This window comes from Rhinopithecus roxellana, chromosome 5, assembly GCF_007565055.1.
Source record: "Rhinopithecus roxellana isolate Shanxi Qingling chromosome 5, ASM756505v1, whole genome shotgun sequence".
Classification (NCBI taxonomy): domain Eukaryota; kingdom Metazoa; phylum Chordata; class Mammalia; order Primates; family Cercopithecidae; genus Rhinopithecus; species Rhinopithecus roxellana.
Genome location: NC_044553.1, coordinates 38,491,711 through 38,518,258, shown reverse-complemented (window position 1 = coordinate 38,518,258; position 26,548 = coordinate 38,491,711). Strand labels below are relative to the sequence as shown.

Genomic DNA, 26,548 nt, shown 5'->3' with positions numbered 1-26,548 from the left:
ACAGGAAGCTCCTCCGAGATGCCAGCCATATCTTCGTAGTTATCCTGTAGCCCCTGAAGAGGGGACCCTTTGAGCTGAGTGCCAGCCTCAGGGACGCCGGGATGCTGCATTTTCACTCAAGCAGTTTGAGCTATTCCTCTAGCCAAGAAAAGCTTTACCAGCGGCCAACATCAGTTCATTGATTTTCAACCAAACACAGATTCGCTAGGCAGGAGGAGGCAATAGAGGGCAAGGTAGGAGCTGAGGCTCGAAAGAGCATGTGCCAGCACCAGCTGTCACACGGCCCACAGAGTGCCCCTCCCAGGGCGGTGGGCTCCTGCTCCTTCCACCTCCCGTCTGCAGAAGGGAGTCAGTTCCCAGGAGACGGCTTCTCCAGTTTGAAAGAAACATCTGTCAAGGTGGGACCAAGAAGCATACCCTTGGTATCCCAGAACACAATGGCTTCTAGGTAAGAGTTAAACCGGTCTTAAACTGTGCAGGGATGAAGCACCTTACCCCTGCTGCACACAGCTTTAGTCAACCCAAATGCAATCATGGAGATAAACAACAGGGAAATTAATTAGAAGAGTTGCCAAAAATACCCATTTTTCCTCTTTTTCCATTTGCTCCTTTTTCTCCTTTTGGGCCCTGAGGCCCAGGCTGTCCATCTGATCCATTGTGTCCTGGCAACCCGCCAGCTCCTGGAGGTCCTACATCAAAACACAGAAACAGGGACATTAACAACAACAACAAAAAATATTCTTCACTGAAGTTACTGTAATTTCCTTTACCAATGAAACTGAGCAGGCATCAATACCTTTTCCACATCCTCTCCCACTTCTTCCCTTCCTTCTCTGGCTAAAGCAGTGCCAGGTAGGGGAATGGTGATGGCGGTGCCTCAGGTGAGGGGCACAAAGAAGGAGACACACAGCGAGGACTGCCTCCAGGCTCTTGCCCTCCCCTCATCTGTCCCATCAGAGAGATCCTAGGGGTCTGGCCACCCACAGCCTCCCCTTAAACTAGAAAAGTCCAAGGGCTCTTACCTGGTGGTCCAGGAGGTCCTACAACAGAAAAAAAATTTAGATGAGAAACCATGGGTGGAAGAAAGAGAAACCAGCACCGAACCCAGAAAACAAAGATCACCCCCGACCTTCGAATCTCCTAATTATCTACTGACCCTAAGCAACGGATTCTACACCTTGTATTTAGAACTCATTATATTTGGCCAAAAGACCCTTCCTTTAAAGCAATTTGACAAAGACCCATTTGCTAATCAAACCACATTTGCTTGTTTCAATGAACCAAGATTAACTTCTGAGCTGTCCTCACTGTAGATTCATAAATTAGTCATCTCTCAAGCAGTCAACCTAATAAACGGAGGGCCAGTAACAATACTGGTGGCCATGAATGCAGCCGTAGCACAGGGGGTTAGCAAATGATGGTGCTGTCATTGTGGGGCTGAGATTTGGCTGTCCCAGGAGGCCTCCAAGTGCTCTCATCTAGCTGGCTTGTCTCATCTGAGCCACTTGGGGGGGAGTCGGGAGTAAAAGCTGGCTGGCTAGGTTTCTCTTTTGTTACATGAACTAGCCTGAGGAAAACTGAGAGCCCAGATCAGGTAACACATACCTTCCTTAGCGTGTAATTACCCAAGGATCTAAGGGGTTCAGATGAATCCAAATTGATTTTGCTCCCACAAATAGGGGTGTCTTATTGTTGACTATTCTATTTGAGTACTCAGACAAGCTAATGAGGTTGTAACATGAGCAGTTGAATTCCTTTTGTTTCTTTTTTTCTGGAGACGGAGTCTCACTCTGTCGTCCAGGCTGGAGTGCACTGGCGCCATCTCAGCTCACTGCAAGCTCCACCTCCCGGGTTCTCACCATTCTCCTGCCTCAGCCTTCTGAGTAGCTGGGACTATAGGCACCTGCCACCATACCCGGCTAACTTTTTTTTTGTATGTTTAGTAGAGACAGAGTTTCACCGTGTTAGCCAGGATGGTCTCGATCTCCTGACCTCGTGATCTGCCCACCTCTTTAGACCACATATAATGATTACCAATATTGGAATGGCGAGGTCTTTCTATAAATCTAAGCCTGTGACCATTCACAAAACAAGCATTAACTAAGCAGTTACTATGTGCATCAAACTCCACCAAGAAATCCTGGTCCCTGTATCTGTTGTGTTCACAGTCTATGTGGGGAAGATGGACTCTTTGAAATCATAACGCGGTATGAGAGAGCTACAGTGAAGTGTTCACTCCCATACCCCTGACAAAGGGTACTGGGGAAGTGTGGGCATGCAGTGGTCTGAGAAGGCATCTCAAGAAGATGATCCTGGAGCCATGACATTGAAGAAATGGGGCTTAAGATGGTAGCAGATGAGGTCTGACATTCCATGAAGGGGCCACCAGGAGTACAGGTACAGAGGTGGGGACTTACAAGATTCAAGGTGGGAGGAAGTTAGAGGACTGGTCAAGTGTGTAGAGATGAGGCTGAAGAAGGACCTGTGTATGGTGGGTGGCAGAAGCACTTGAATGTCAAGCCAGGAGATGTAGATGGTATCTGTGAGGCAGGAGGGAGCCATGGGAGGTTCTTAGGCAGGGGGATGATGCTGTGAAAGCAGTGTGGGTTTGATAGCCTCTTTGTAGCTGGAAGATGGATAGAACTAGGTGCCACAAGACGAGAGAGATAGTGACACAGAGACAGGAAGAGGGACATGGAGGATGGGCATTGCAGAAAAAAAAACCCTAGGGGATCTTTGTAGTTAAACTTGGTGACAAGGTTGTGTATAAATGAGCTGACTGTAGAATTGTAGAGAAAGCTAGACATTCAAGAGGTATTTCAGCAGAATGAGCAAGAATCCACATCTGATTGGGTAGGAGACAAAGGAGGAGGACTTTTAGACAACAGGGGGCCGGCAATATAGATGGATAGAGGCTATTTTGACTGGCGTGGGGATTCTTGGGAGAAATAGGTGTTTGAGGATATGCTTTCAATACATAACAGCCCTACTCTGGGCAAAAATGGCTGGCTAAGACGGCACCACATCCTCTAGGGTCAGTACAGCCTGTGTCTCCATGACTTTACCACCAGATGGCGCACACGTACCGGGAAGGGGGTGATGTGGCCAGTTAACAGAGGTCAGAGGAAATCAATTAATCATCGTTCCCGACGACAGAGGGAGCCAAATTCGGATATAGAGATTGGTGGAAGGAATAATTTGACTGTAAGACACAAGACTTGCCTGTACACAGCAGGTTTCAAGAGTTCCCACGACAGTGTAATAACCATGCCCATGCATCAGTACTGTTGGTGAGAGCTCCCGGCTGAAGCTGTATATTCAGGACATATTAGCCGTGGCCAAGGCTGTAACTATGGTGATTAGATTAGGGTGTCCTGTAAGAGCTCCACTGACGCCCTATGGATAGAGTTCCTCTCATATGAATCCACAGAACTGCCTGCAATGCCTATTAAAATGCAGATACCCAGGCCCCATCTGGGGTTCCTAATTCAGTTTGGATTTAGAGTGAGGCCCAAGAATCTGCATTTTCACCAAGCATCATAGGCGACTGGAATGCATGTGGACATGGGCCCTCTGATGTGGTGTGAAATTTTTCCGGGAAAAGAATCAGTCACCATCAGTAGATCCTTAGAGGGGTTCTTGACCCTAAAAAGGTTCAGAGCTACTAGTCTTAAGGCAAGAGTAAAAAGTCTGGGCTAGAATTGGGGATGGAAGAGCGGGAGGGCCACACCTCACCTGGGGAGAGACAAGTGAGATAAGAGGAACCAGGAAAGAGAGAGTTGTCAGAAGACACGTGGAGGAGGAAATCCAGCAGCTCTAATGCCTCACAGCTAGATGAGGAGAGAATTTCAGAAGAGAAAGGAAGACAGCCCCAGAGAGCTCAGCAGTCCAGGCAGACATAAAATGTGCTGAGGCATAGGGAGCTCTGGTGATGGCAGGATGCACCCCATCCCCTCAGAATACCAGCCTGGGTCTCCAGGGGCCTGACATCTGGAAGAGCTCCTACATGTGTCAAATAATGTCAAATGTCATGATGTTTGTCAACTGGGTGTTTAGAAAACTGTTTCTCAGCTCCTGACCCTTCTCCCTTTCTTGAATAGCACATCCTCGAGGAATGTGTGCAGACATCCATGTTCATGCTAATAGTGCACGCAGGGCTGGTGTCTGGGGCCTGCCACCCACGCAGGTGCATAGGGTTTCACCTCACAAGGGGGCTTCAGGTGTGGGCTTAATGCTCTGCGGTCGCCATCTAGAAATTCCCAGTGATCTTGTCTTTGAATTTGTGTTTTGTAAGTGAAGTCCAACGGGTCAATAAAGTATGCACAGAGGGCTTGGTGGGGTCTCACCTCCCACCACCTTCCTAGGACATGCCACCTGCTCTCTTGCCCCATGATGTGTCCTCTGTACTCCTTGCCCCATCAGTAACTTCTGCCACCTTCCACCCTGGTAGGGGCTGGGGCACAAGTGCAGGAAAGGTGGGGCTGAGTAGTGCCCTGCATGCCTGAGTCACAAGGCAAGACCCCCCCGGTGCCTGTGAGGGTCTGTACTTGCCCCATAAGTATTCCATGCTTCGCGGAGTATGACATTAGGTAGCAGATAAAAACGCACACCAAAACAGGTCAAGACTGTGGAAGAAAGAAGAAAGCCTTTTTCCTGCTTCTTTTGGACAAGAAACCCTGCATTTTCATTTTGTACTGGGCCCTGCAGATTATGTAGCTCATGCTAACTGTACCCATCCCACACTCCTAACCAGAATCGATTAAAATTGGGTGGATGCTTGATAAGAGTTGAGCCACTTAGATATTTTTTTCCCCTTGAAATCTAAAATTGGCCCACAATGTTCCTAGTTATGTAAACTTGAGGCCTGTGATGGCCATGAACACCAAAAACAAATCAGTCTGCAGAGAGAAGTGCCAGTTCCAGTCAATTAGTGTTGGCTTTCTGGAACAGCAGAAAAGAATGCTATGAGGCTGTGCTCAGCAGCATTGATCCATGATTGATATTTGCCTAGGTACAGAATGAGAGAGTAGTGACACGTATCATAACTGGATTAGGGTCTCTTGGCTGCAAGGAGAATGTGTAGTGCTTCTGCCCCAATATGCAGTTCGGTAACGTGATGATTTAGATGTTTTCCAGCAGATACACATGAAGAGGATGCAGTGAGTGAAGAATAACCCAATAACATGGCTTCTTCAAGACACCTGCTCTCCCAGAAGATATGCTGCTGGGTTCCCAAGGAAATCTGGGCTCCAGAGTAAGATGCATGCAGAAAAGCATGTGTTGTTTGACAAACTCTGTACTAGCAAAAATAACTAATTTCTCTAGCTAGGGGATTACCCTCACAATCCACCTGAGATGTTAAAGGTTGCACAAAATCACATAGCATCTGTCCTGACTGCCATAGCAGCATAGCAGCAACAGCTGGGCAAGGAAGAGGGATGGGAGCCGGGTTACCTGGTCACAGCTGGACTAGCCTCAAGTTACGAGTACTGCTTTTTCAAAGATGAATCCAGTGGAAAGATAAATCTTGTTCCCAGTCCCCAAGCCCAGGTTCTGCTCTGGCACATCTTCCTGCCAGGCATCCTCTTAGGGCTCAAGACCAATCCTCTCTGTCCACCCTCTGAAGCTACCCAGTTCATTCCTGGGTCCTGTCACTCACCCTCCTGCCTACTACCCTGCCCCCAATCCAGGCCTCATGGTCTATCCCAAAGCATCCTCTCGCTTTGCAACTTGTACTTTTCACATCTAATTTTAATTGAAGAACTTTCTGTGTAAAAGGAGGCCCAATTTCAAGCTGGCATGAAAGGAGAAGGTGCTGTCTTTTGAAAAGCTTTTCAAAGTGCTAAAGAAAACCTACTCAACCCACTTCCAGCGCGGATGTCATCCCCCACTCCCTGCCAGTCTCTCCTAAGTGGTCTCAATAGCTCCGTCCCGTGCATTCACTGTACAGCCTGGCTCTCAGGTCTATCACTATTAAAAAAATAAAAAAGGAAGAGGCTTTTCCTGTGCCTCTCAACAGGCTTTTGTGCCTGTAATTCCATCCATCCATTTCTCTAGCACTCATTACTGTCGCATGTAACTCTGAAAAGGGACTTCCACAGATGGAAGAAAGATGCTTAAGCTACAAGAGTTTCAGAATAAAGGACCAAGCTGTTCTGAAGATCTTTAATTTTCAGTGAGGGCCGGAATATGACTTGAGTTATTCAATTAGCATTTCCAAAGAAGCCACAGGATTATAGTTTTTCTCTCTGAGGCTAAAATAAGTGAATGAGAGTCAGACTTGGATTTGGGGTTCCTGAGGGGAGTTTCTTTCTTACCATCTCACCTCCGTTCACACACTCACATACCCACAGGTTTATTCACTCAGCAAACTCACATTGCACTCCTAATACAAGGCAGGTAATGAGAGGGAGGTGAGGGAAGTACTGTGGAAAAAGGCTAGGCTTCCTACAACATGATGCAAACTGTGCAGGGCTTCTCAACCCTGAGAAGCTCTAGCCCGGCCTCCCCAGAGACTGCGACCATCAACTGAGAGATCCAGCAAAAGCTTCAGGTGGCTTCAGGTCTCATGGTCATGTTTTACAGTCAGAGAGGACGGCTGTAGCACTCCACGACATACAGTTTGGGCCACCACACCTGGCCAATCTGGCCAATAAGTACTTCTGATAAAAGAACTGTATCAATTAGCAAGGTCTTTTCCCTTCCTTTTTTTCCCCCTTTTAAAAACTAATGGGAATAAGAAGAACACCTATGGCTCTGGTTCCAGGTACCACACGTTTCTAATTACCCAAGTCCTAGTTATTTTCCATGGCTATATTTCTATGGCAATACTGAAAATATTATTTTTCATAATCTTATTACAATGAGTTTTCAACTCATTAAAAACATCTGGTAAAAGTAAACCAACATGTACTTTTATAACACAAAGTGTCCCTAGGTGTTCATTCTGCCACGGGCCTTCGGCGGTGCAAGTCCTTGTTGTGTGAGCGGCTCTGCTCAGCGGCCGGCCTACCTGTGAGGCAGATGCCCTTGGTGCTGTTGCACAGGTCCACCATCACTCGAATCTGCAGGGGAGAGAGGGTCATCAGAGCAGACAGTGGGCAGCAGGCCCTGGGCTCACCCTTTATTCAGACGAGCAGAAAGCAATCATAAAAAGTCACCAAGTAACTTTAGGAGAACTCGTGGAACTTCAAGCAAAACGCAGTGATATCCCACGTAGTGATGTTGCCGTCAACAATGAATCACACACAATGGTGATTTCGTAAGATTACAATGGAGCTGAAAACCTCATTTGTCCAGTCACGGGATAATGTCTTGGTGCAATGCGTGACTTCGTGTTTGTGGTGATGCTGGTATAAACAAACCTACCACACTGCAGACTGTAAAAAGCATAGCACGTACAATTACGTATGGTACATAATACTTGATGATACGTGACTATTACTGCTTTATGCATTTACTATGTTATACTTTTCAAAATCTTTTTAAAAAGTTTCCAGCTGACATCTTGACTTCACCATATTTTGTATTGTTATTTTAGAGTGTACTCCTTCTACTTAGAAGAAAAAAGTTAACTGTAAAACAACCTCAGGCAGGTCTTCAGGAGGTATTCCGGAAGAAGGCACTGTTCTCACAGGAGATGACAGCTCCATGCATATTATTGCCCCTGGAGACCCTCCAGTGGGACAAAGATGTGGAGGTGGAACCCAGTGATATTGATGATCCTGAACCTGTGTAGGCCTAAGCTAACGTGTGAGTTTGTGTCTTCATTTTTTAACAAAAAAGCTTAAAAAGTGAAAAAACAAAACAAAAAAAAAAAAAAACCCAAATTTTAAAAATAGAAAAAAAGCTTACATAATAAGGATATAAAGTATTTTTGTAGATCTGTACAATGTGTTTGTGTTTTAAGTGTTATTACGAGTCAAAAGGTAACAGAAATTAAAATTTTATAAAGTAAACATGTCACAGTAAGCTAAGGTTAACTTGTTAAAGAAAAATATATTAAAATAAATTTGGTGTAGCCTAAGTGTACAGTGTTTATAGAGTCTGCAGTGGTGCACAGCCATGTCCTGGGCCTCCACATTCACCCACCACTCACTCACTGACTCACCCAGAGCAACCCCAGTCCTGTAGCTCCATTCATGGTAAGTGTCCTATACAGGTGAGCCAATTTAAAACCTTTTTTTTTTTTGAGATGGAGTCTCACTCTTTCGCCCAGGCTGGAGTGCAGTGGTGCGATCTCGGCTCGTTGCAAGCTCCACCTCCTGGATTTACGCCATTCTCCTGCCTCAGCCTCCCGAGTAGCTGGGACTACAGGTGCCTGCCACCTCGCCTGGCTAGTTTTTTGTATTTTTTAGTATAGACGGGGTTTCACCGTGTTAGCCAGGATGGTCTCGATCTCCTGACCTCGTGATCCGCCCGTCTCGGCCTCCCAAAGTACTGGGATTATAGGCTTGAGCCACTGTGCCCAGCCTTTAAATCTTTTATACTGTTGTTTTAGGGTACCTTTTCTATGTTTAGATACACAAATATTTACCATTGTGTCACAGATGCCTACAGCATTCAGTACTGTGACATGTTGTATAGGTTTGTAGCCCAGGAGTAATAGGCTCTACCATATAGCTGAGGTGTGCTGTAGGCGATAGCATCTAGTTTCGTGCAAGTACACACCATGATGTTTACACAACAAAATTGCCTAATGACACATTTCTTAGAATGTATCCCTGTGATTACATGACATATGACTATAGTTAACACTTGAAAGAAACTCCTAAAAGATCTAAGAATATTTGCTGTCAGCAGCGTATCTATCAACATCATCAACAGAATTTCCTTGAATTTCTATGGAATTCTGACAGAGGATGACGAGGGAATTGCCAAATCCAACTTTCACCGCTGTCACAAGCCAGCCCCCACAGCATCTGAAGGGCTCAATTTGTGGGCCTGAATAAAAGGGGTGGTGAACCTAGTGGTTGGGAGGAAGCACCGACTAACTGGGTGAGCACAGATGAGGTACTTAACCTCTTGGAACTCTGATCTCCCCCTCTGAATAATAGAAGCAGCTGGCCTTGAGGATTGACCTGCTCGGTACCCGGCACGTGGAAACTGCACCTGAGTGGCAGTGATTCTCATGCCATATGGACACTTCCCACCGGATGACCACCTGTGGCAGATGGTCACTGCAGCATGGCATTAGCCTGATGTTTTCAAAACCACTGGGAATAAGGAAAACATCTGTCTGCCTCATACCCACTGTATACCCCTTCCCATTCTCCACACTGCTCCAATGAGCTTCAGAAAAAACAAATCTGTGCTAAATTCATAGGCTGATACTGAAAGATCTCTAAGATAAATGAAAAAAAATGCAAATATAGAGCAGCACATATAACATACTTTTGTTCATGTAAAACAGTGCTGCACACAGAAATGTTTCTATATGCTTGTCTCTTGCTGCTTTTAAGATAATTTCTTGGTCTTTCCGGAATATTTCTGGAGATAGATCTAGAAAACCACAAGTGAGGGGGAAATGGAGGGCCAGGGTGGAAGGGAGCTGTACTAAACATGATACAGTCTTTGTCTTTTTCAACAATTTCACTGATTACTCTTTCCATTAAACTATTTTTCAAAATGCCATGTTTTGATGTGAGGGGAAAATGATTTTTGTCTTGTATCTAGATTTATTCTTTTTGTTAGGAGATCCAGAGGAAAACTCATATTGTATTTACTTTTTGTCGAGTACGTAAACAGCTATTTATTGCCTGTTTTAGAAACTTATTATGGAATATATCACACATATCACACATGAAGAAAATGTGAGCCTGATGTGGTGGATCATATCTGTAATCCCAGTGCTTTTTTTTTTTTGAGACGGAGTCTCACTCTGTCGCCCAGGCTGGAGTGCAGTGGCGCCATCTTGGTTCACTGCAAGCTCCGCCTCCCGGGTTCCCGCCATTCTCCTGCCTCAGCCTCCCGAGTAGCTGGGACTACAGGCGCCCGCCACACGCCCGGCTAATTTTTTGTATTTTTTAGTAGAGACGGGGTTTCACCGTGTTAGCCAGGATGGTCTCGATCTCCTGACCTCGTGATCTGCCCGTCTCGGCCTCCCAAAGTGCTGGGATTACAGGTGTGAGCCACCGCGCCCGGCAATCCCAGTGCTTTTTTAGGCCAAGGTGGGAAGATTGATTTGAGCCCAACCAGCCTGGGTAACATGGTAAGATCCTTTCTCTGTAAAAAAATGAGAAATTAGCTGGATGTAGTGGCGTGCACCTATAATCCCAGCTACTTAGGAGGCTGAGGCTGCAGTAAGCAGTGATCCCACCACTGCATTCCAGCCTGGGTGACAGAGCAAGACCCTGTCTCAAGAAAAATAAATAAATAAATAAAGGAAAGGAAAGGAAAAGAAAGAAAAAAAATGTGTACAGATATTTAATGATAAATAATATGACAAACACATATATATGAAATGGAAGTTTACCAATGCCTTGGAAGACTTGCGGATGTCCCCTTAACCCCAATAGCTCTCTGAGTTGGAGTACACTTATCCATTTTATTCAGATAAGAAAAGAGAGGCTTAGAGAGATGCCATCATTTACTCAAAATCACACAGCTTGCTGGTAGAAGAATGGGACTCAACTCCAGGTTTCCTAATTCCAGGTCCACTCTACTTGTCTATTATGGCTCTGGTGATTATGTTAACATCACCAGACAGAAAAAAAAATGATTCACTGCCTTTAGTCATTTTCATAAAGGAATGTAATCAGCTGCACTAGAATAAAATTTATTGTCTTAAAAAACGTGTAATTGCCCATTGAAAGGACCAGAAAAGACTTCACAATGGCTTCATTTGTTGCCTGGGGGATCACAGCAGAAGGGGTGGTTGGAAACAACAGAAGCATCAATAGGGAAAATTAGCCTTTCTCTTTGGTACTAATCACTGATCTGGGGCAGGTGCAGCTTCTGTAAAAACTATGAAGCAATTTTCATTTGCTGACCTTTTGGTTTCATTTGTATGCTAAATGTCAATTTAGATATTTGCCAGTAAATTATGTTAATCTTTACTCAAGAATAGTCTTTTAATGAAATTGGGCTGTGTATATAAGATTGTATTGAGATGAAACATATGGTATATGAAAAGGTGTGGCCATAAAGTTAGAAACTTTTTTTCTGGTCATAAGGATTAAAAATTGGAATGAAAATAAGAAAACTCCCAATTGAAAGTCACAAAATCTAGATGGTCAAATTAAGGAGTCATATTTGGCATAAAGAACCTCTTAAATCTTGAGGTAGGTCTTGAGAAGGTTGAAGCTGGAAGAGTCCTTAGAGGTCATTGTCCTGGGGTACTGGGCATGACCCATCCATGTTGTGGCGCTGCCCCCCAACCTTGTAGAGCATCTCCCAGTGCTCTCCCCCTCCCTGCTCATCACTGTCACTCTGCTCCAGTCACACTGGCCTCGTCGCTGGTCTTGGCTGTGCCTAGTGTTCTGTGGAGCACATCTTTACCTGGTGAGCTTCACTGATGCCTCAAGTCAGGCTTTCCCTGGCTCTCAGCTGAAGGGAGCCCAGGCCGCCACTCCCCATCACCTAATCTGGCCTTTTGTGTTTGTAGCACTTATCATTATTCAGTACAGTTGACCTTGAATGATATAGGTTTGCACTGTATGGGTCCACTTGTACACAAGCTTTTGTCAGTAAATACAGTCAGTTATCCATATGCACAGGTTATCCATATGCACAGGTTCTGCACATGCAACCAAACATGGATCAAAAATACAGTATTTGAGGGATGCTAAACTCTCAGAAATGGGTGGCTGACTTTTCATATACTTGGGTTCCACAGGGCCAGCATCAGGAATTTGAATGTGTGCGGATTTTGGTATTCACAGGTGTCCTGGACCCAATCCCCCACAGATACTAAGGAATGACTGTATTCTCTTGCTTACATGTTTATTACCTACTCCTGCTCCCCAGAGAAAGGAAGCATTTTGAGAGCAGAAAAACTTCTTTGTTTTGTCTGCATCTCCTGTACTATGTTTTGAATATGTCCTCCCAAACGCATGTGTTGCAAACATAATCCCCAACATAACAGTGTTGGGAGGTGGGGCCTAAAGGAAGACATTTAGGTCTGCAGAACCCCACCCTCATGAATGAATTAATGCTGATTATGAGAGGGCTTGAGTTCACTTTCTTGCCCTTTTGCCTTCTGCTGTGGAATGATGCAGGAAGAAGGCTCTCACTAGATTCTGGTCCCTCAATCTTGGACTTCCCAGCCTCCAGATTTATGAGAAATAAATTTCTGTTCATTATAAATTACCCAATCTGTATTTTTCCATTATAGCAGCACAAAAGAGACTAAGGCACCCTGTGTCTAGAATAGTGCCTGGTCCCAGGCCTAGAACTTCTCTGCTAAGGAGAAGGTTCAGGTGTGAAAACACATCAACAGTCTCCAAGGGAGAGTTTCCCTGAGAGAAGGTGACAGTAAATTGCTAATCAGTTCATGGTATGAGAATCTGGTGGTGCTGGGGAGAGGGTGGGTGAGGCACAGGAAAAAGTCCAATCCAGCCACGCTAGCATGGAGGACAGACTTGGTGGGAACGATGGGCTGTCAACCCAAGTGCAAGATAATAAACAGTAGCCCCGAGAGCTCAGGATGAACACACTGTTGGCTATAAGCATCACTGAGGAGTGAGAATTATCTCCCAGAAGAAACACTGGGGCCCATCAGGTTCATCTCCCAGGTGGGAAGATCAATGCAGCAATGGACAGGGACACATTACATTGCATGAGGACTTGTTTTCAGCATTGAATGTTTGGTAGCTGCTATGGTTTGAATGTCCCTTCCAAAACTCATTTTGAAACTTCCCTGAATGTGGCAGTATTGAGAAATGGGCCTTTTTAAACGGTTAATGGATCATGAGGGCTCTGTCCTCAAGAATGGATTAATCCATTCATGGATTAGTGGGTTATCATGGTGGGGAAACTGGTGGCTTCACATGACGAGAAAGAGAGTCCTGAATGAGCACACTTCAGTCCCTTGCTACGTGATGCTCTGTCTCACTTGGGACTCTTCAGAGACTCCTCACCAACAAGAAGGCTGTCACCAGATGCAGCCCATCAACCCTAGACTTCTCAGTCTCTATCACTGTAAAAAATAAATTCCTGGACAGACGCGGCAGCTCATGCCTATAGTCTCAGTGCTTTGGGAGGCCGAGGCAGGTGGATCACCTGAGGTCAGGAGTTCGAGACCAGCCTGACCAATATGGCAAAACCTTGTCTCTACTACAAATACAAAAAAATTAGCTGGGTATGGTGCCACACTCCTGTAATCCCAGCTACTTGGGAGGCTGAGGCAGGAGAATCACTTGAACCCATGAGGCAGAGGTTGCAGTGAGCTGAGATAGAGCCACTGTACTCCAGCCTGGGCAACAGAGTGAGACTCCATGTTAAAAACAAAAATCCTTTTCTTATAAATTATCCAGTTTCAGGTATTCTGTTATAATAAACAGCAAGTGGACTAATACAATAGCATTAGGGGAAAAGATAGCACAAATGGGCCCTACTGGTAGCCTGACCAGATTTTCCAGTTTTTTTCTCTGAAAAGGGGTTCTCATTGGATTAGCAGAACTCTTGGGGATCTTCGCCAAGGTAGAGGCCCCAGGAGAAAAAGAACAGACTTCTTGCTAACCTGGCATCAGATGGCTTGAGCTTGTTTTAATTCAAACTAAAGAGAGATGGGACATAATTTGGCAGTATCTGTTAAAAAGAAAATGCTACAAATGAGGAACCCACCTGGAAGAGTATACAAGGATATCTGGACAAAAATGCTCAAAGCAACATTGTGTGGCAGAACATGCAAAGGCTCATCAATAAGGGTCTTGTTGAGCAAATTTTAAATGATGAGGTAGATCTATATGTGCTATTGGAAAGACAGCCTTGGCATGGTGTTAAGTGACAAAAGCAAAGTGCAGCCCAAGCCACACAATGCAACACAACTTTTTGGTTGAAAAAGAATCCCTAGATGTTTCTGTATACGTACACAGAAAAGCTGGGAGGTTCATGAACCCAACCAACTGATATTCTTCCTTCCCCCTAGAGACTGAGACTAGAGGACAAGAAGGGGATACTTTTTTTTTTTTTTTTTTTTTTTTGAGACAGAGTCTTGCTCTGTCACCCAGGCTGGGGTATGGTGGCGCAATATCGGCTCACTGCAAGCTCCACCTCCTGGGTTCACACCATTCTCCTGCCTCAGCCTCCCGAGTAGTTGGGACTACAGGCACCCGCCACCATGCCTGGCTAATTTTTTGTATTTTTAGTAGAGACGGGGTTTCACTGTGTTAGCCAGGATGGTCTCGATCTCCTGACCTCGTGATCCACCTGCCTCGGCCTCCCAAAGTGCTGGGATTACAGGTGTGAGCCAGCCACTGTGCCCGGCCAGAAGGGAGATACTTAAAAAAAATTTTTTTTTAAATTTTTTGAGATGGAGTCTTGCTGTGTTGCCCAGGCTGGAGTGCAGTGGCACCAACTTGATTCACTGCAACCTCTGTCTCCCACGTTAAAGCAATTCTCCTGCCTCAGCCTCACATGTGGCTGGGATCACAGGCATGTACCACCACACCCAGCTCATTTTTGTGTTTTTAGTAGAGACAGGATTTCTCCATGTTGGCCAGGATGGTCTCGATCTCCTGACCTCAGGTGATCTGCCCACCTTGGCCTCCCAAAGTGTTGGGATTACAGGCGACTGTACCTGGCAGATTTCTTTTTTTAACTTTTTAATTTAGATGGTTTTAAAGGCATGTTGGAATAATAAGTGATTTTTTACTTTTCTGTGTTTTTAGTAATCCAGAGAGAATGGAAAGCATGTTAGTGTTGTGTGAACCCAAACATCACATTCTTACAATTACCCCCATCACTTGAAATTACTTGGACAGATCTCTGTTGTTTCTAGGCAAATGAATAGAATGAACTAGAACTCTTGTCTAGTCCAGTGATTTTCAAATTGCTCGTTAGCCATAAGACTTTTCTTTTTCTTATATAAGTACCAAATCCCAAAATATAAAGCAAATAAAAATGGAGCTGCTCTGGGTAAACAGGTGGGGTTGACTTTAGTTACTTGTCTGTAAAATGAGCGGGTTGGACATGACAGATGATTTTCAGACTCTGCTCCCATCAGAGGATGCTGGGTAGGAGGTGGTGAGAAACACTCAAGAGGATGTGGGGAGGAAGGATGAGAAAGCTGATGCCCAGAGAAGCCAGGGAGTAGCTGGTTTAGGCTCACCTAGCTGGCTTCCAGAGCTGAGACTATTTCCCCTTCATCTACCTTTTCTTTTTTTTTTTTTTTTTTTTTTTTTTTGAGACGGAGTCTTGCTCTGCCACCCAGGCTGGAGTGCAGTGGCCGGATCTCAGCTCACTGCAAGCTCCGCCTCCCGGGTTTATGCCATTCTCCTGCCTCAGCCTCCCGAGTAGCTGGGACTACAGGCGCCTGCCTCGTCGCCTGGCTAGTTTTTTTGTATTTTTTAAGTAGAGACGGGGTTTCACCGTATTAGCCAGGATGGTCTCGATCTCCTGACCTCGTGATCCGCCCGTCTCGGCCTCCCAAAGTGCTGGGATTACAGGCTTGAGCCACCGCGCCCGGCCTTTTTTTTTTTTTCTTTTTTGGAGAGAGTGGCTTGCTCTGTCACTGAGGCTGGAGTGCAGTGACATGAATGTGGCTCACTACAGCTTTAACCTCCCAGGCTCAAGAGATCCTCCTGCCTCAGCCTCCCAAGTAGCTGGGACTACAGGCAGGTGCCACCATGCCTGGCTAATTTATTTATTTTTTGTAGTGATAGGATATTTCTATGTTTTCTAAGCTGGTCTTGAACTCCTTGGCTCAAGTAATCCTCCTGTGTTGGCCTCCCAACATGCTGGGATTATAGACGTGAGCCACTGCTACTTTTTTGTACTGCTCAGCCTTTGCAAAAGGAATTGTACAAATTCAACTTGAAACACAGATTTTTGCTTTAGTGTACTTTGCATATAAACAGGATATTAAATTTTTACTAATAGATGTGTAATTTAAAATGTGCCAATTTCTGTGTGCAGGTGAAAGGCTTAAATCAAAAGCATGTTTTCCTCATCAGAATGAATAGAGCTAAATGTGGTAAGCTGCTATTGCTCATTGGAACTCGAAACCTCAGTGTTTGGCTGGCTGTTCTCTTGAGCTCCCTTTCTCTCACCTTTTGCTCTCAGGATGAATTCATGCAAAAGTAAGAGAGCAAACCTGCTCATTCTCATCAGCTACTCTGGTTTGTGTGTTGCTAAAACAATGAGGCCTGTCATGGTTTCTCTGAAGTTCTCCAAGCACAGGTTACAGTTTGCTAGCTGGAACCCTGTTTACATGCTAAGTCATCTTCCGGGTCTGACCTATTTTGTAACTTAAATTCCACATCTCTTAGACAACTGAATGCTTTGTATGACTCTCCTTAGTTATGCAAACTGCTGTTATTATGTGCATGCAAATTATCCTGTTAAAAAAAGCTCCAGGAGCTGATAATTCACCTTACCATTGGCTGAGATTGCTTGGACTGGAGAGATGGGGCTATGAATGTGGTGGTCCATCTGCTTGTCACTGGAGGGTTAGACCACGGATGTTAGAAGAATCCTTCATGGAATCTGAAGCTGGGGTCAGACACCCTGGATTCATTTCTGGGAAAGGCAGGAATTCACACAGGGGCCAAGACATGGTGAGGGCACTCTGCAAACACCAACGGGAATATGGGTCTTGCCTTTGTTATATGTAAATAAATAAAACTGGAGGCCACAGTTTAGTACCCAAGGCCAATTACTCATAGCCACATAACCAAAACTTAGCTCTTTCTGATTCCCTGCCCCCCAAAACATAAACCTTCAACATAAACAAAACATTCAGTAACCTTTTCATCTTATCAGGATTCAATGAAATTAAACCAATTGGCTATAGGCAAATCAGCTTACATAGCCATATGCCTTAAGAAAGAATATAGGACATTCAATCCTGAAACAGGCCAAAATACTTCCTCCTTTATGCTCTTGAAACTAAGCTGTAACTGCTGCAAATTTGAGACTTTCTGCCACTTTCCAGTTTGAGGTCTCTTAGTTCATGAACTTTTCTTTGTATGCACAATAAACTCTTAAAATCCTAACTTGACCTAATTTTGATACCCTGTATGCAGCTGCTTGGAAACACAACAGTGAAATTCTGGGGTGTGACTCCTAGGCCCCAGCTCGTGTTGGGCTACAGACATTTAACAGCTCATGTGAGCCTGTCCAGCCATCTTCTGCCATCCCACATCAGCGGCCTGGGGGTCAAGTGTTCTGTCAGTTCATTCTGCCAGGGATCTGCAGAGTCCAGGGGAATCTTGCTCAGCCTTCCCAAAGAGCCCAGTTCCTACTGACTGCCCGCTTTTGAGTCCAGCAGCATGGCCAGTCACTGGCTCACTTTTTCGCTGTTAACGCTGACTTCTCGACTAGGCTCTGAATGGTAGAGGCTGTTTTGTCCTTTTTCTGTTTGCCACATTCACTCATCCATTCCCTTTCTCAGCACCAGAATGGCATCGAGCACATAGTAGGTACTCAAAAAAGACTTCAGTATTGATTACTTGTTCAACTGGGAGGGGAATGTGCTCCCCAATGATACTGTTCCTTTCAGATAGGCAGTCACTTTGTTCACAGAAACTGAAAATCTCTCATGGGGATACCTGCTTCTCTTTGTGCCTGCCTGTTTAGGATAATTTTATTTTTGCAGACACTCCAATAATCCCTAGAAAACAGGACCTTGGAGATGCTAGGGTTATCTAGTTAGGATTCCTGAGACATGGCTATCCCCCTCCTGTCTCTATTAACATCACAGCAAAACCGGAGACCATTGATGTGGCCTGGTCTGTAGGGCAATAATACACAAGCCTTTCACACTATCTTGAGTCAGGGCACTTGTGTGAGGTTCTGCAGCCAGGGCTAGTCCGGGCTGGGTCAGCCAGGCTGACACTAGGGTGCTAACATGTAAAGTAGGCTAAGACGTCACTGAAAATGCAATGCTATGGGGAAACCATGGTATTTACTAGATCTTCCTGCTTTGCTAAATGGATTAGGATGGGGATGGAGGCCAGCCTGCCTTTCAAGGGGTAGGGCTTATTCTTGAGTCATTTGTTTTGCTGAGTCGAGTCTGCAAAGCTGAACTGAATTGGTGGAGACTGGGTAGAACTTCTAGCAGCGCTCCTTCCCACCCTGCCTCAGTCATTGCCCTGATTCTCTAATAAAATCTTAAACAAATAATTACCAAATGTTGGTTTGAAGCCCACCCACAAGCCCTGGCCAGCCCTCTTGCACGCAAGGGCTATGGCAGTCACAGGAGCTGGGGCTCTGCTCAGGATTCCTCAGCAATCTTACTTGGAAGAGGCAGTTCCAGCAAATGCCTGCACGCCAATGTCTCCGGCAAAATTACTTTCAGTTGAAATAAGGGCTTTGGCGAAACACTCCATGTGACATTGATTAACATTGGGAACATCTGAAAACGCACGGCCGAAGTCCCTGAAGGAGGATTTCCCCCACCAGGTGTGCTTCTTCAGGATCCAACCCTAGGTCAAGGGGAAGGCTGAATAAGCCAGCAGGGGCAGCAGATGGCCTGGGAGGTTCTTCTTACTAACCGCAGCAAGATCCTGGACAGGTTCCCAGCCTCTCTGATGAAATAGGAAATGCAATAGGAAAGGTGACAATACCCAGGGAGTGGCTGTGAGGATTAAGAGGTCCTTATAAAAGCAATCTTTGCATGTTTGTACTGTTATAGAAACACATTTGGTCATGATTTAAATGTAAATCAACTAATTCTGCGTTCTGAAAAATCCTCAATTCATACTTTTGTTTTTCAGACAGGGTCTTACTCTGTTGTCCAGGCTGGAGTACAGTGGCAGCCACGACCTCCCAGGCTCAAGCAATCCTCCTAAGTGGCTGGGATCACAGGCACGTGCCACCATGCCTGGCTGGTTTTTAAATTTAATGTAGAGATGGGGTCTGCCTACGTTGCCCAGACTGATCTCAAACACCTGGGCTCAAATAAGCTTGCCTCAGCCTCCCGGTGCTGGGATTACAGGTGTGAGCCACCTCGCTTATTTGAATTCCTGCTATTTTAATAAAGATATTCACGAAAGTCTAATCACCAGCTCAGTTTAACAACTGAATTCAAAATGTAATCTGAATAAACCTTACTGAGTAAGACTTATAGAAACAGCCAGGCATAAACGGATAAGTGCCTTAACGCACTAACTGTAAGTTGTCATTGGTCATTAATAACCACCTTCCTAAACCTTTCCCTTCTCCCACCTGGAGCCCTACAGGCTCCATCAAGCCCCAGGTTTTCAGCCTTGCCCAGTCTTCAGTTCAAGCAACCACCACTCAGTAATGACAAGTCCTTGTCCTTTTCCCTTGGTTGCCTGGTTAGATAGCGGCTGCCAGCAGCAAGGCCTCCTTCTTGCATGAACTGGCTGACCCAGGTCCAGAACCAGAAATCCTGGGCCACTCTTAAAGGTGGCTTCTGACTGTGTTCTCCCAATATGGCTGTGTTTGGATTGTTCTTCCTTCCGGTCGGAAACACACACACACACACACACACAGTGACAACTTGACGTTCTATCTGCTTAACTACAGCAGCTGACCCTGGATAGTTCTTCCCCCGTCACAAAAAAGGAAGCATCTCTAAATCAACTTACTAATCTCACATCCTTGCCCTGACTTTATTTTTAAGAAGTTGTTTGGTAGTGAATTGCCTATTTGTGAGTCCTGCAACTTATTCTGGACAATTGTTTCTTAAAGGGGATAGGCTTTTTAAAAAATCTGTTTTAAACACATACAAATGTAACAGAAAAGCTTTCAAGTGAAATTATATGTATTTATGAGAAAATGCAGGCGAATATTTACCTGATCTTGAGGTAGGAAAGAACATTCTACACATAAAAGCAGAAGAAGAACCCATGAATAGAAGATTTTATAGATTTGACTACATGAAAATGAAAAATGTCCAATCTCTTCCCAAAATGCCCATAAACAAAATTAAAATGTAGATAACACCTTAGGCCAAAGGTGTAATGTAAATATCGTGGACTTTGGAGTCAGACATACTCTGAATTTCAACTCCTTCACTCACTGGCTGTGTGACCTTGCACAGGATGTTCAGCCGCTCCAAGCCTCAATGACCTGTCTGTAAAATGGGAATAATAATGATGATGATAATAATAATAATGACTGCCTCACAGAGTTATTATCAGGATAAGATAAAGACCTTTTTGAAACACATACCTAATGCTGTTACCATCACACCTGGCATGTTGTACGTTCTCAATAAACATTATAATTATTATTACGGGGAAAAATATGGAAACGTGTATTATACACAAAAAGCTAATAACTTTCCTATATAAAGAGCACTTGTAAATTAGTTAAAAAAAACTGAAAGCTCCAATTAAAAATAAAGAAAATTAATGAAAAAATCTCATACAATGAAAAAAATTCAAATAACCAATGAATATATTTTTTAAAAATTACTCTCACCATAATCAAACACCTGCAGCCCCTTCTTGGTGTCAGTGGTCCAATCCATCAGGAGTTGGGCTCCCCTCTTTTTTGTCTTTGTGCTTTGATTTCTTATTTGACTGCTAAATAAACAGTAGGACATTTTTGGCATGAGGCTAGAATGTGTAGTTTCTGGGATGGTCAGCCATGTGGAACTTACTCAAGGCTATTTCTTCCCCTTGGTAATTAAAGAGTGCCTCACTGAGCTATAGCACCCAACAAGGTAAAATTCACAATGTTTAACAGTCAATAAAAATTACCAGACCTTCAAAGAAGCAAGAAAACACAACCAATAATGAGGGAGAAAAAATCAATTAATTGAAACCCACTCAGAAATGATACAAAAAAATTAGTAGACAAAGACAATAAAATAGTTATTTTAACTATATTCCTATGTTCAAGAAGCTAGAGGAAATATTGAATATGCTAGACAGAAATATAAATGATATAAAAACCACCCAACTCCAACTCTAAAAATGAAAACTACAATGTCTGATATGAAAAGTAAACTAGACCGGGTGCAGTGGCTTGCACCTGTAATCCCAGCACTTTGGGAGGCCAAAGCAGAAGGATCACTTGAGCCCAAGAGTTCAAGGCTGCACTGAGCTATGATTGCACCATTACACTCCAGTCTGGGTGACAGAGCAAGATCCTGTCTCTAAAGAAAAAATAAGTACAGGACTTATTTTGGACAGGACTAAGGGCAGATTAGACATTGCAGAGGAAAGGCTAGTGAACTTGAAGATATAGCAGTAGAAACTATCCGAAATGAAACACACGGAGAAGAGATGCTTTTTAAAAATGAGCAGAGTATTAGTGAGCTATGGGACAACTGAAAGTAGCCCAGTACCTGTATAATTACAGTCCAGTGCTGGCAGGGAGGACAGAAACATTTCTGAAGTACCAAGGGCAGAAAAATTTCCAAAATTCAATAAAAACTATAAACCCGTAGATTCAACAAGCTCAAGAAGCCCTAAAGACAAGAAACATGAAGAAAATGACACCAAAGCATATCATAATACAACTGTTTAAAACATGTGATGAGAAATTTTAAAGGCAGCTAAAGGAAAAACGGCACATTCCACAGAGAGAAACACAGCTAAGAATAACAGTAGACTTCTTCAATGGAAACAATGCAAGTGAGAAGATAGTAGAGTAACATTTTTTAAGTACCGAAAGAAAAACATGTTCTGTCTAGAATTCTATAGTCCAAATAATTTTCAAAAGCAAAGGTAAAATAAATAATCTTTAGACATTTTTGCATCTACCTGTATCGTGTTCAAGCTAAAGTGGACCACCTGCTATTCAAGGGCATTCCCCTCTCCCATCCTTCAAGATTTGACTGGTGTGCTGCCTCCTTCTCAAAACCCTTCCTGATTGCCCACTGGACTTTATTCATATCCCTCTTAGGGTCCTGTTTTCTATTGCTTGTGTCATGTTTGAGGATTTTTCTTTTCCCTCCCACTCGCCTGTGAATTCCTTGAGGGTTCCTTTCTTGTTCTTCCTCAGCACCCACAGTGTGCACCCACATGCCCACAACAGGCACTGTTTGTTATATTGATTTACATTTTACTTGGTTGGGAAAAGGCTTCTTTTAAGCTTCTTTCCAAGATATTTTTGACTGATTTAGAAGTACCGATGTATTCATCAGCAAACACATGATAAGCCGGGCCCTGTGCTTTTAAAAATAAGGCAAAATCTGTGGGCACAAAAGGCTCACAGTTGATTGATCGAATTTCGTTGTTTATAAAGGACTTGAAAAAATAACAGTCTGGGTTTCATAAGGAATAGACAGACTCTTGATGAAGCCTCCCTAAGTCCAAGTAATGAATAATATCATGCTTAGCATCTCCATGATTTCCTGACTATGCCTCCAGCTGGGACCCCCTCCCAGACCCAAGTATGCAGCTACTTCTTGATGACATCTTCCCTTGGACATCGAATGAACATCTCAGTGTTAACAACATTTAAAACTGAACTCTTGATCTTCCCCCTAAACCTGTTCTATCTGCAGTTTTACCATCTCAGTTAATGGCAATTCTTTCCTTCCCATTGCTCAGTCACTGACCTTGAAGTCCTTCAATTCCTCTATTTTTTTTTCTCTTACATCACATTTAAACTGTCAGAAAATGTTATCAGCTCAAGTATCAGACATATCTATACACCATTCACTTCTTATCATCTCTACTGCTTCCACTTGGTCTAAGCCACTATCATCTTTCACCTGGATTATTGCAATGGCTCTGTAAATAGCCCCCCTACTTCCACTACCTAACTTGCCCACCCAGAGTCTATTCTCATCATTGAAAAGTCAGATTCTCATCATTGAGAAGTCAGAGTGATTCATTGAGAATTCAGGTGAGATCATGTCGCTCTTCTGCTCCAAACCCTCCAAAGATTCCCCATAAAAGTCAATGTCCTTACAATAGCCTCCAAGGCTCTACATGAACTGGTCTCTTGTTCCTCCTTCCCCCACCCCACCCAATTTTCTTTCTTCCTTTCTTCCTTTCTTCCTTCCCTCCTTCCCTCCTTCCCTCCCTCCCTCCCTCCCTCCTTCCTTCCTTCCCTCCTTCCCTCCCTCCCTCCCTCCCTCCCTCCCTCCCTCCCTCCCTCCTTCCTTCCTTCCTTCCTTCCTTCCTTCCTTCCTTCCTTCCTTCCTTCCTTCCTTCCTTCCTTCCTCTTTCTCTCTCTCTCTCTCTCTCTCTCTCTCTCTCTCTCTCTCTCTCTCTCCCCCTCTCTCTTTCTTTCTTTCTTTCCTTTTGACAGAGTCTCGCTCTGTCGCCCAGGCTGAACTGCAGTGGCACAATCTCAGCTCACTGCAATGTCTGCCTCCCTGGTTCAAGTGATTCTCCTGCCTCAGCCTCCCAAGTAGCTGGGATTACAGGCATGCGCCACCATGCCCAGCTAATTTGTGTATTTTTGGTAGAGACGGGGTTTCTCCAAGTTGGTCAGTCTGGTCTCCAACTCCTGACCTCAGGTGATCCGCCCGCCTTCTACTCCCAAAGTGCTGGGATTACAGGCATGAGCTACCATGCCTGGCCCTGACCTCCTTTGTTATTACTCTTCTTCCCACTCACTTTGCTCCAGTCTCCTTCCCTGAGCTCTCTCACCTCCGGGCCTTTGCACTAGCTATTCCCTCTGCCCAAATGGCCCTCTCCCTACGTATCCACGTGGCTCATTCCCTGATCTCCTTCAAGTCTCTGTTCAAATGTTGCCTCCTCAGTGAGGTGTCCCCAGCCCCACTACTTATAATTACAGCTTCCTATTACCCCTCCCTAATCCTCCTCCCTGCTTTATTGTTCCTTTTTTTTAGATGGAGTCTTGCGCTGTTGCCCAGGCTGGAGTGCAGTAGCATGATCTTGGCTCACTGCAACCTCTGCCTCCTGGGGTTCAAGCAATTCTCCTCTCTCAGCCTCCTGAGTAACTAGGATCACAGGCATATGCAACCATGCCCAACCACTTTATTGTTCTTCATAGCACTTATCACCTTCTACCACTATAGATAAATTACTTGTTTGCTTTGGTTTTTGTCTCCTTCCCCCCAGAACATAAACCTCAAGAGAACAGGGATATATATGTTTTGTTTACACTGTTTCTTGAGTACCTACAATAGTGCCTTGGATATAACAGGTGCTCAGTGACTTCATATTGAATGAATGAATTTTTGATCAGTAGAGCAGTTCTCTAAGTCAGTCTTACCAATACCTGATCTCATCTCCTATTTGGTGAGTAGCATGAATTCCTAGGAAAGAATTTTTTTAATGTTCTGGGACCCACCTCCAAAACTCTTAGTATGGCAAGAAGCCAAGTTCAGAAACTGGCAGATATACAAATTTATATATGCACTCATCGAGTCGTGGATCTGTCTATAGTCAAGAGGTATTCATCAAATACTTCAGTAAAGGCGTAGTAAAAAACTGTAAGACATATTTAAAGAGATAAGTATTCATCAAATACTTCAGTAAAGGCATAGTAAAAAACTGTAAGACATATTTAAAGAGATAAGGTGATTAAAGGTGACAAATTAGACGCTAAAATTGTAGAAAACCAAATTTGGAGTTGTATGATACAAACAACTGCAGAAGAAGTTAGGGTAGGAAGGGATGAGTGTTTTGAAGTGAGCTGAGAATCACTTGTCTTCCCCAGGCCTCTAATGGAGTTTCTAAGCAGGAGTACTGCTGGGATCATCTTTCAGTAACCGCTAACAGCAATATTTTGTACTCACATTGTTCCCTTCAAAAACAACTTCAGATACTTTCTGATTTTTATCTAAGCATTCTTACATTCATCCGATAGTCAGAAATTATAGTTAACCAACTCGTCTGATGTTGGGAGGAATGGACAAAGAATTAGACCATTATCTTCAAATGCTGCCCTATGGTGTCCTTTATACAGAGCAAAAACATCTGTAAGAGTGTTTTCTCAACCTACTCCCTGCTCAGCCCCCTCCTCCCTCAATGCAGGGGATAGCTACCTGTGTCATGAACCACCTGCTGCTCAAGCAGGTTCGCCTCTCCCATCCTTCAAGGTGAGACTTGTACGCTGCCCTGGGGTGATATGATATGATATGATATGATAATTCCAGGAAACATTTGAATAAGATCCTTTGGGATATAGTAAGATGCTTACCCATGAAACAATTGTTGATGCTGTTAGCATCAGGACACTGGCTGGATGTGAGCATTGGTCTAACCAGCATGCAGATTTATCAATAAAAAAAATGAATGCTTGAGTTCACGTTGGACATAATGAATAAAAAATATTTGCAATTAAAATATTTTTTAAAATTTTTTGTGAGATATATATATATTTATGGGATATATAGGATATTTTGATACAGGCATACAATGAGTAATTGTGTAATAAAGCAGGGTAAAGGGGGTATCCATCAGTTCAGCATTTTTGTGTGTGTTATGAACAATCCAATTATGCTCTTTTATTTTAAAATGTACAATTAAATTATTATTGACTACAGTCAAATATTTTCGTTTTTTTTTCTTTTTCTGTGTGGCGGCAAGATTTATTAAAGTGAAAGTGAAAGGAAAGCTACCACGTGCTGGAAGGGGACCCAAAAGGGTTGCCATTTCTGGCTTGGGTGTCTTATGCTTATATTCGCTTATGGCTCCTCCCCTTTTCCTTTTTCTGTCCTATAGGATTAGCTTATTTTCTATCTGCTTGTGGGTTGGCAGGCCTGATTGGTTAAAAACGTCAGGCTGCAGCTAGAGCTTAAACTCCCTATATGATTGGTTGAAGTTTCAATCCCTTAGTTTGCAGCTGTGACTCATTTTTGCTTAGGGGAAAGTCCCTTTGGATTGGTTGAAGTTTCAATCCCTTAGCTTGCAGCTATGACTTATTCTGGTTTAGGGGAAAGTCCCCTTACGGAAGTCCCTACCGATGCAGGAAGTCCAGACAACTTAGCCACGTAGTCCCTCAGTCCCCCCTCTCAACAGGAAAGCCCAACTGCTGTTGGGAAGTTGGACGATGATCGTTTTAGCTATTTCCTGCTGAACTGGGGTGTAGAAGGGGTTCTGCAGTTGAGGTTTCCTTGAGAGGGGAGTTTTCGGTGTCATGGTACCAGAACAGGTTGGCGGGTCGGTCTAGGGGTCCTCGAAACTAGGTACTAGTGGTGGTCATTTGGGGCTCCATTTGTAGAACCATTTGCAGTTTTATGGTTCTATTCTGGAAGACACAGATTTTACAGGGAAGTTAAAAATGCAAGGTCCAAAGATGAGCAACATCACAATAGCCACCAAGTGTCCCAAGAAGGGGAGAAGCCAGGGAATCCATTGGTTGACAATGCTCCAAGGTCCTGTGTCTTAGAGCTCTTGTACCCGGCACTGTGTCCGTTCTCAAAGCTCTTTAATTTTCTCGGTGACAATTCTAGATTGATTAATGAAATAACAGCACTCTTATCCTAGAAAAAGATAGGTTCCACCTCTTTTGGCTGTTAATAAATCTAAGGCTCTCCGATTTT

General features: G+C 44.0%; 1 protein-coding gene across 1 annotated transcript in view; it reads right to left on the bottom strand.

Moving 5' to 3' along the window:
- The window catches only part of GLDN (gliomedin), a 67,848-nt gene that overhangs the window by 21,263 nt on the left and 20,037 nt on the right, over nt 1-26,548 (bottom strand). Inside the window, exons 2-4 of the mRNA XM_010356595.2 lie at nt 7,013-7,064; nt 1,023-1,040; nt 582-689 (exon numbers count right to left, since the gene is read on the bottom strand). Of these exons, the coding sequence (XP_010354897.2) occupies nt 582-689; nt 1,023-1,040; nt 7,013-7,064 (178 nt within the window). The remainder of the gene's footprint in view (nt 1-581; nt 690-1,022; nt 1,041-7,012; nt 7,065-26,548) is intronic.